The sequence below is a fragment of the Colobus angolensis genome, unplaced genomic scaffold (assembly GCF_000951035.1).
Source record: "Colobus angolensis palliatus isolate OR3802 unplaced genomic scaffold, Cang.pa_1.0 Scaffold215, whole genome shotgun sequence".
NCBI lineage: Eukaryota > Metazoa > Chordata > Mammalia > Primates > Cercopithecidae > Colobus > Colobus angolensis.
In genome coordinates this window covers 5190929-5201184 of record NW_012115322.1, presented here as the reverse complement: position 1 = coordinate 5201184, position 10256 = coordinate 5190929, and the positions used below count along the sequence as shown (strand labels likewise).

At 34.3% G+C, this 10256-nt stretch overlaps 1 protein-coding gene across 2 annotated transcripts in view; it reads left to right on the top strand.

The window, feature by feature from the left end:
- The window catches only part of ACVR2A (activin A receptor, type IIA), an 87835-nt gene that overhangs the window by 48690 nt on the left and 28889 nt on the right, over positions 1-10256 (top strand). For both annotated transcript variants that reach the window (XM_011943078.1, XM_011943077.1), the window contains exons 2-4: positions 4307-4514; positions 7436-7545; positions 7737-7891. In XM_011943078.1, coding sequence (XP_011798468.1) covers positions 4307-4514; positions 7436-7545; positions 7737-7891 — 473 coding nt within the window. The remainder of the gene's footprint in view (positions 1-4306; positions 4515-7435; positions 7546-7736; positions 7892-10256) is intronic.

The following is a 10256-nucleotide window of genomic DNA, read 5'->3' as shown; positions in this document are numbered from 1 at the left end:
TCTCAGCTCACTGCAGCCTCCACCTCCTGGGTTCAAGGGGTTCTTCTGCCTCAGCCTCCTGAGTAGCTGGGATTACGGGTGTGCACCACCATGCCCAGCTAATTTTTGTATTTTTAACAGAGAAGGGGTTTCACCACGTTGGCCAGGCTGGTTTTGAACTCCTGACCTCATTATCCGCCTGCCTCGGCCTCCCAAAGTGCCAGGATTACAGGCGTGAGCCACCATGCTGTGCCTATTCTTTTATACACAGTTGAGCTGGAGTTCCCAGAACATAGTTTGCACTGTCAGTTCATGCTATAATTTGTTCCACAGTTGAGAGGAAGTCCATGGTACCATTACTGCCCACAAATACTGGCAACTTACAACTACATCTCTGTGCTAGTATATTGTAGAACTACTGTTCTCAAAGTTTTTAGTCTCAGGACTTCTTTAGAGCTCTTAAAAATTAAAGACCCCAAAACTTTAAAAAAAATGAGTGATATATATCAATATTTACCATATCAGAAATTAAAGAAAATGTTTAACTTATTTAAAATAGCAGTAATCCGTTGTTAGTAAAGAACAAGTTTTTATGAAAAATATTTTCCAAAACAAAATAATTAGTAAAATTTTTACAATCTCTTAATGATTGTCATAGTAGAAGAAAACTGGATTATTGTATCTGTTTCTCCATTCAGTTTGTTGTGATATGTTATTTTGATTGAAGCATATGAAGGAAATCTGGTCATACACAGATACATAGTTAAAGATATGGGTGTTTTTCTTTGATATCATACCATAACTCAAGATATGGCAGTTTCTTTTCTGTTGTTTTTTTTGAAGTCAATTTTATTTACATAGAATAAAGTGTGCTTTTTTAGATATACAATTCCATAAGTTTTGATGAGAATATATGAACCATACATGTTATACAATCATAATACACCCCAGTCAAGGCGTGGTGTTCCCATTTCCTTCATCCCACAAAGTTTCCTCATGCCCTTTTGTAATCACCTCCCTTTCCCTCACTCCCAGCTTCTGGCACTCTCTGAGCTGATTTCTGTCCCTGTATTTGTGCCTTTTCCAGAATATCGTGTAAATGGAATCCTACAGGGCAGCCTTTTGAGTGTGTCTGCTTTCACTTAGCATAATGTTTGAGATTCATCCATTTTGTTGTAGGTATCACTAGTTCATTCCTTTTTTATTGTATGGATGTTTGCTTATCCATTCCTCATTGATGGACGTCGGAGTGTTTTTAGTTTTTGGAGATTATCAGTAAAGCCACTGTAAACAGTCATGTACAGATTTTTACATGGACTTATGTTTTTATCTCTTACGTGGATATCTACACGTGTGATTGCTGGGTAGTAGGGCAGGTGTGTGTTTTAACTTTAAGAAACTGTAAAGCTGTTTTCCAAAGTGGCTGGGCCATTTTGCTCTACCACCACTAATATGTGAAAGTTCTAGTTGCTCACATGTTCAGCAATACTTGATATTGTCCGTTTGTGTTTTTGTTTTGTTTTAGTCATTCTAATTAGTGTTAGTATTTCATTGTAGTTTTAGTTTGCTTTTCCCTGATGATTCATAATATTGAGTAGCTTTTTTAAAAAAAAAAATTTTATTCTTTGCTCTTTGGCAAAGGACCTATTTGAATCTTTTGCCCATTTAAATAATTGGATAGTGTTTTTTCCTATGATTGACTTGTAAGAGGCTTTATATTTTCTGAGTATCAGTCCTTTTTTAGAAATGTGTTTTGCAAGTATTTTCTTCCAGTCTGTGACTTTTTTTGTCCCCTTAGCCTTCAAAGAGTAGAAGTTTTCATTTTAGTGAGATTCAGTTTATCAGTTCTTTCTTTTGTAGGCCATATGTGTTGTTCTAAGAAATCTTTGATAATTCAAGGTCACAAAGATTTTTCATTTTTTCTTTTGGAAGTTTAATAGTTTTAGATATTATTTTAGGTCTATGATATGTTTAGAATTAATTTTTGTATATGGCATGATATATGGGTTGAAGCTTTTTGTTTTTTCTTTCTGCATATGGATATTCAATTGCTCCAGCATCTGTGGTTGCCATGACTATCGTTTTTCTATTGAATTACCTTGACATCTTTTCTCTACATCATCTGACCATTTGTATGTGGGACTATTTCTGGATTATCTGTTCTGTCCCATTGATACATGTATCTGTCTTTTCACTATAACCATACTGTTTTTATTGCTGAAGTTTTATAGTAAGTCTTAAAATCAGTAAGTATGAATTCTCCTTTGTACTTTTTCAGAATTATTTTGGGTATTCCAGTTTTCTTGTTTTTCAGATAAGACATAATTTTGTAAATACTAGTTGCAGTGGGGAAGCTGAAACCATTGATGAACTTTTCATCTTTTGTAACATTAAAATCTGTTTTGTCATGCACATTGAGTGGATTTCCTTTTTTAACCCATGAATACTTTTGTAATATCACAATTTATTTGGAAAATATTGTTTCTCTGAATTATGTAGACTTTCTGAATACTGTCACATTTCATTATTCAATATTTAAAAGTCACATTTATTAATATCACCACTGATCTCATCAGAAAATTCTTTGACTATTGGAAAGGTTGACACCATCGCCTACTGCTGATGGTAGTAGATAAAAATTTTCAGAAGTTTTATTTTTGCTTGAAAACTTAAATTTTATCATTGGAAATGCAATTTGTTAGTTGCTTTTCTTGGAGTCACAGGTTCACTTGGTTTACTTTTGAGAACATGCCTGTCAGATACCCAAGTGTAAACAGCCATAGTTTGTTAGGTTACAATTCAGTCATACGTGGGGTTTTTCTTGAGGCAGCCATTGTATAGTTGATCCTTGAATAACAAGGGTCTTAATTGTGTCAGTCTACACATATGTGGATTTTTTTCAATAAATATGTTGGAAAAGGCTTTGGAGATTTGGGACAATTTGAAAAAACTCACAAATGAACTTTGTAGCCTAGAAGTATTGAAAAAATTAAGAAAAAGTTAGATATATGTCATGAATGCATAAAATATATGTAGAAACCAGTCTTTTATCATTTACTACCATAAAATATACACAAATCTATTATAAAAAGTTAAAATGTATCAAAACTTACACATACACTTACAGACCATACATGGCACAGTTTGCAGTTGAGAGAATTGTAAACAAATGTAAAGATACAATATAAAATTACAATTGCATAAAATTAACTATAGTACGCTACTACTGTAATAATTTCATAGCCACCTCCTGTTGCTGTTGCGGTGAGCTCAAGTGTTGCGAATATCTACTTAAAACACCATATGATGCTAATCATCTCAGCTTGAGCAGTTTGTCTCTCCAGTAAATTGTATATCGCAGTCAAAAGTGATCTCTTGCGGTTCTAGCATATTTTTCATTGTGTTTAGCGCAGTACTGTGAACCTTGAATAACACCGTGGGACCCATACAGAGTGCCACTGGTGATATTGGAATTGATCCTAAGAAGAGAAAAGTCTTGACGTTACAAGAAAAAGTGGAACTGTTTGATACATACCATAGATTGAGGTCTGCAGCTGTGGTTGCCATTTATGATTTATTTTGTGAACAGAAGACATAAACTTATGGTATTGATAAATATAGTTCAGTACTGTAAATGTATTTTCTCTTCCTTATGATTTATTTTGTGAACAGAAGATGTAAACTTACGGTATCGATAAGCACAGTTCAGTACTGTAAATGTATTTTCTCTTCCTTATTTTTAAAATAACATTGTCTTTTCTGTAGCTTGCTTTAGTGTCAGAATATAGTGTATAATATAATAACATAGATAATATGTGTTAACTGACTGTTGATGCTATTGGTAAAGCTCCTGGTTAACGGTAGTCTATTGGGAAAGTTTTTGGGGAGTCAGAAGTTACACACTGATTTTTGTTTGTGTGCAGAGTCGGTGGTCCTTACTCCTGAGTTGTTGGGGGTCAGCTGTGTTCACCATGCAGTAGAGTTATGTTTGCTTGGTTTTTGTCCCACACAATATTAAAATGTAGTCTGCTCAAGGGCCAAGGTTTAATAAAATTAATAATTTCTGTGCCTTTTCATCAAGGACATTCTCAAGTGAAGGGAGACTGGTGTTCAGAGAAATATTGTGATACGTATGGTTATTTCCTATTATAATGGCTATTTTTATATTTAAAGTACAGGGATTAACCTGGAAACCTAAACCCAAAGTTGTAAGTGGGAAGACAGTAAATTATTGACATTTTAGGAATACCTAAAGTTGCTATCTTGGAAAACAGTCTTTTATTTTAAGAGCTAATGTGGTTATATTGTTGTTTTTATTATCTTGTAGGTGCTATACTTGGTAGATCAGAAACTCAGGAGTGTCTCTTCTTTAATGCTAATTGGGAAAAAGACAGAACCAATCAAACTGGTGTTGAACCGTGTTATGGTGACAAAGATAAACGGCGGCATTGTTTTGCTACCTGGAAGAATATTTCTGGTTCCATTGAAATAGTGAAACAAGGTTGTTGGCTGGATGATATCAACTGCTATGACAGGTAAGAACGCATTTAAGATTTTATGGTAGTACTGAGTAATTTTCATCCTTCCCCCCTTTTTTAAAGGGGAAAGATCAGTGCATTTTCACTTAAATGTTTCTTGCTTTTTTAAAAATGTGAGTATAAAGAATATTATAACATGCTCTAATGACAGTATATTTTAAAGTAATAAAATAAACATGGCGTATTTATGTTTTATCTTTGATATATTTTGAATAATCTACCAGGTAGTGAGAACTCTGAAATAAAAACCATTTTCCCCAATGTTGTTAGGATTATAAACTTTTAAAATGCTAGTTTTTTAAGGAAAACATTTAAAAAATTACTTTAAAAGAGTTTATCTGTTGAAAATCTATCCTCAAGAAGAATAAAACTTAATCATGTGTTTAATTTTCTTTCAGTTTCCTTCTTTATGTATCTGGAAGAAATTTATCTTTCTACATTTTTTTTCCTTTTTTTTTTTTTTTTCTTGCAAAGTAGGCCCTTCGCTCTTTACCCTAAGAGACTTTTTTTTTTTTTCTGGAGACGGAGTTTTGCTCTTGTTGCCCAGGCTGGAGTGCAATGGCGCAATCTTGGCTCACCGCGACCTTCGCCTCCCGGATTCAAGTGATTCTCCTGCCTCAGACTCCCAAGTAGCTGGTATTACAGGCATCCCGCCACCATGCCCGGCTAGTTGTGTATTTTTAATAGAGACAGGGTTTCTCCATGTTGGTCAGGCAGGTCTCGCACTCCCAATCTCAGGTTATCCACCTGCCTCGGCCTCCTAAAGTGCTGGGATTACAGATGTGAGCCACCATGCGTGGTCTACCCCAAGAGACTTTTTAACTTGACGTTCAAAATTTCATCAGAACTAACACAGTCCTCAAACTACATACTTGTTTAAATTGCTTTACTCTATACAGTCGTCATGTTATTGACTGCCTGTGATCTTTCTGTAAGGCGTCCCATAGCAGTTAGAGTGATCTGTTCACTGCCTGGGCCACAGGATTTCTGCTGTGGGTAGGTGCTGAAGACAGGCAGAAGCTGTAAAGTCCTAGATAAACAGACATTTTGAAGCCAAAGAGTACTGCTGTATAGAGTGAACACTAGATACTTCTGGATCACTTTTGGGAGCCTCAGTTGATTACCTGGAATCTGTGTTTGATTAGCTATATGTGACTAAGAGCTAAGTGCATTGAATAAGCCCTTGAAAATTGGATTAATTACACTTTTCATGAGAAATTACAACACAGTCATTTAGATTTAGATATATATTTCATATTTAGGATGTCCTTCTAAGTATGTGAATTTTCCAGGGATTATTTCTATGTACTTATATATTTTAGCTGCATTTCTGATTCTCAACCTCTGCTAACAGAAGTGGTCAAGTGATATGTGCTGTTATGAAAGGTAAACAGGAAGAAAGTGGGGAAAAAAGTTTGGGAATCATCTTTATCCCAAACTATTTTTTATCATTTAGTTGGAATCAGGGTTTCCTATTCTTTTTTGTAGTAGAAAACTACTTTGCTCTTTACCTAAAGACAATACTCCAGCTACGTGAGACTCGATAGTGCCCAAAAGAGTAGTGAGCCATTTTCACTGGAGTCTGCAAGTGTGTTATTCATTGCAAATACTTACTCTTGGAATGGTAATTAGTATACTACCTTTGTGTCTGGAGGTTAAATGCTAATTTTAAACTATAAAATTTTTGTTTTTATACCTAAATTTGATTGAAAACAAATAGGATAGTAAGAGAAGTAAGAGGAAAAGAAGATTGAAGAATTGTCAAAGTGTGGAAGAAAAGAAAATGATAAAAGAAGAATGAAATTGAATGGTGAAAAGTAACTTTATTGAATTAATTAGGCTAAGTAATCATGTTAATCTGTTGTAATTTGAGACATGATTTTAAATATCAGTTTTTAAATTTATATTTTTCTCTTTATAAATTGTTAACATTTAGCTTTCATTTGTCTTTAAAAAACCTCCTGCCAAATAGATATTGATGTTGAGTATATTTTAGTTTGATTTTGTTAAAATTCCTATCTCCCTGAAATTTCTTCAGCTTTTCACTTAAGAATTAAATTCTACCTTATTATTCTGACAGCTATCAGAAAAGTTCAGTTTGTTATTAAGATACACTATAAGTTCATCTGAGTTGATTTTTTTAAAATAGGTTTAGCTGTTTATTAGTGGGTGATTAGGATTTGTTCTAAAGGCTAAATCCAGGTCTTTTCATGACTTAAGCTCCTATGTAGAAGGCTACTTTATTTTTATTTTTTTGGTGTAATTCTAATCAGTTTGAGTTAGTAGTTATTGTTACATGTTTGTTTTCTGCTTACTGCTCATCTCAACCCTGTTCATTGCATTCAGGGAATTTAAATCTACACTCTAAAAAACAATGACAGTATTAATTTCTCAGCCTAGTTGGGGTTTCTGATGTTGAAATGTTTCGCCCATGAGATATGAGCTTTTATCATTTAGCATGTGTGTATGTATTTATATGTATACATACACACACAGTTTTATATATAGTTTTCAGTTTTTGTATTCTAGGAATACAAATGGGAACGCTATATTTCCTGTGAGCAAAGGTGCTCTTAGACCAAATTACCTCATTGACTTTATGTCCTCTTCAAGCTTTTCTAATAATTAAAAAAATAAAAAAAGATGCTTGCCTTAGGTTGCTCATTAAAAACCAAATTACAGCGATAGTCTCTAGTAGTCAATGTGATTGTTATGAAATCAGTTGTTGATTTTTTTTTTTCTAAAGAGATTTAGTAACAGGAATCCAGGAATATTTTTGTTTTTTAAGAATTATTAGATATTAATATGAATCTTGAAGTTGAATATAAATGACTATTTTATTGCAGAATAAAAACACCTGTTGTAGGGTCAGTATAGTAATATTGATTTTAATTATTTTTTCTCTGCTTTATTTACAGGACTGATTGTATAGAAAAAAAAGACAGCCCTGAAGTATATTTTTGTTGCTGTGAGGGCAATATGTGTAATGAAAAGTTTTCTTATTTTCCGGAGATGGAAGTCACACAGCGTAAGTTCACAGGGAAAATACATAGGTTTGCTCAACTGTAGATTGGAAACAAAATATATTTGTGTTGATGGAATAATTTACCCCCACCTCTTCATATTCTTTTTTTCCCCCAAAATTTGAGACTATGACAAATATTTATTATAGAATTTTGTAGACCAAATCTGAGTTATTTTTCCCCCCCTTTTCCACAGCCACTTCAAATCCAGTTACACCTAAGCCACCCTTTTACAACATCCTGCTCTATTCCTTGGTGCCACTTATGTTAATTGCGGGGATTGTCATTTGTGCATTTTGGGTGTACAGGCATCACAAGATGGCCTACCCTCCCGTACTTGTTCCAACTCAAGTAAGTTATTGTCCTGTACTTTGTAATGTTTTAAATTTTGTATTTTTGAGAAATATTACTGTGGTGAAACCCACTAACTTATTACAAATTATTTTCCTTTGGAGTTAATTTTTTAATGTTTATTGTCATGAGAAGTCTAGCTAACTTTGCAAGCTTATTAATGTACCATGTCCTAAACTTTTCTCACTTTAGGGTTAAGGTCGAGTAGAATGAAGGAGTATTTGCGTTTCTATTCCTCTTTGGAGAGTTTTACTTTCATGCTAATACTTTTAGGTATTAGCCTACTTTGCTTCTTGAGAAGTCGTTTATGATGGAGAAGTTAAATCATAACCCTGTCTTTGCCCTCTGTCCCCTCCCCCATTTCTAAATTTCTGTGTCTTTTTCAAGACCACTTGGCAAAACATTTTATCCATGGGGATAGACCCAGGAAGGTAACCAAAAAAGTATAGAAAAGAGAGGTTTCATAAAGGCTTCAGGAAGATACATCCATAAAGATGTTTTTTTAGGGAAGGGGAGCAGAAAAGTAACCTTTCTTACCATATGTTGTTGGTAGATCAAGTATTTTTGTAGATCAAGTATTTTTTTTTGGTTGCCTCATATCAAGTGTGTACTGAAGACTAAAAACTTTTTTAAGGCTCTTGATTGTCACACACCACACCCCAAATATTTCTGGAAATATAGGTGTGGAGGGTAATCGGATTAAATTCATTAAATTTTCTACATTTTCTTATCATGTAGACACTTTGTGCAGGTCTGGTATTTATAAGGACTTTTCATGGAAGTAGTTAGTATTCTACAGGCCTATGAAAGCTGATAATTTTCGGTTTTACTTGCTTGAGACATCTCTGAATTCTAGTAGTTACTGTGTTTCTTTCAACTCAAGATCACATTACCTCAGCCTTCTGGATCTCTTGGTGTAACTTTGCTTCTTTAATACCAGAAGGATTAATGGTTAAAACTTGATAGAAGAAAATGGTAAAGTACTATAATTTAATGACCAAAACAACTCCTTCCCTCTAAGCTTTATTTATATAACACTTATTTCTCAGTGCTTGCAGTAATCTGTTAGCATTAGATCATGGATTCCCATAATCTTTGTAAGATGTGTATACAGAGAAATAAACCCAAAGGTAAAATACTGTGTTCGGTAATTAGGTAAACATTATTTTGTACATCTTGAGTATTTTCACTTTTAAACATTAGTAACTAAGTTTGTGTTCATTAAGAATCATTTCCTGCCGGGCGCGGTGGCTCAAGCCTGTAATCCCAGCACTTTGGGAGGCCGAGACGGGCGGATCACGAGGTCAGGAGATCAAGACCATCCTGGCTAACATGGTGAAACCCCGTCTCTACTAAAAAATACAAAAAACTAGCCGGGCGAGGTGGCGGGTGCCTGTAGTCCCAGCTACTCCGGAGGCTGAGGCAGGAGAATGGCCTAGACCCGGGAGGCGGAGCTTGCAGTGAGCTGAGATCCGGCCACTGCACTCCAGCCTGGGCGACAGAGCGAGACTCCGTCTCAAAAAAAAAAAAAAAAAGAATGATTTCCTAAAAGTGTTTTAAAATGAAAAGTTTTAGTACATAGTCTATGTAGTTTACTCCAAATGACCATAGGATACACTCTTACCTTCTGTCAGTGATAACTTCTAAAAAAATTTGTTTTAGTATCAAAATTTAGAAAAGAGATTATTCATTAATAAAATAGTTTCCTGAATTTACCAGATCTGTGATATGATAGAAACAAGTTGAAACTATGTTTATAAATAAATTTGTTACGGTTTTTATAGAAGGAGTTTTAAAATGTAATCTTATAGATAACACTGATCTGTATACAGTATTGTTGCAAAAATGTGCTTAAGGCTTTTCTTAAAGGGCTTTATATCCTATGTATGTGGTCAGTTTTTAAGAAATACTAAATAATTTAAGGGTTTGTACTTTTAAAAAGGATTGATGTTATTCATAAATAAGAACCAGGGATTTCCTGTAAGTATTCGTACATCTCTGTGGATTTTAGCTGTTTGTTATGGTTAAAGTTACTGTACACATTTATTTAGTACTTACATGCTCTGTCATGAGTTTATATGAATTTGTATGAATTTCTGAAAAATAAGGAAGAAATGTAAAGATTTTGTGATAGAGTGACCTGGTGTGATCAAGCTTTGGTATGAACAATACAAGACAGGCCTGACTTTATGCTTTCCTTCTGTCATAAACTATGTTGTGGAAAAGGGGCATTGTCATCAGTGTGAAACTTCACTTTTGTCATCTCTTGCGGTCTCTGAAGCAGTATGGTTTCATGCTTCAAGTCTTGTTTTTGCTGAGAGGTTTACGCAAACTGTTCTGCAAGACCACTTCGTGGCCATGATGT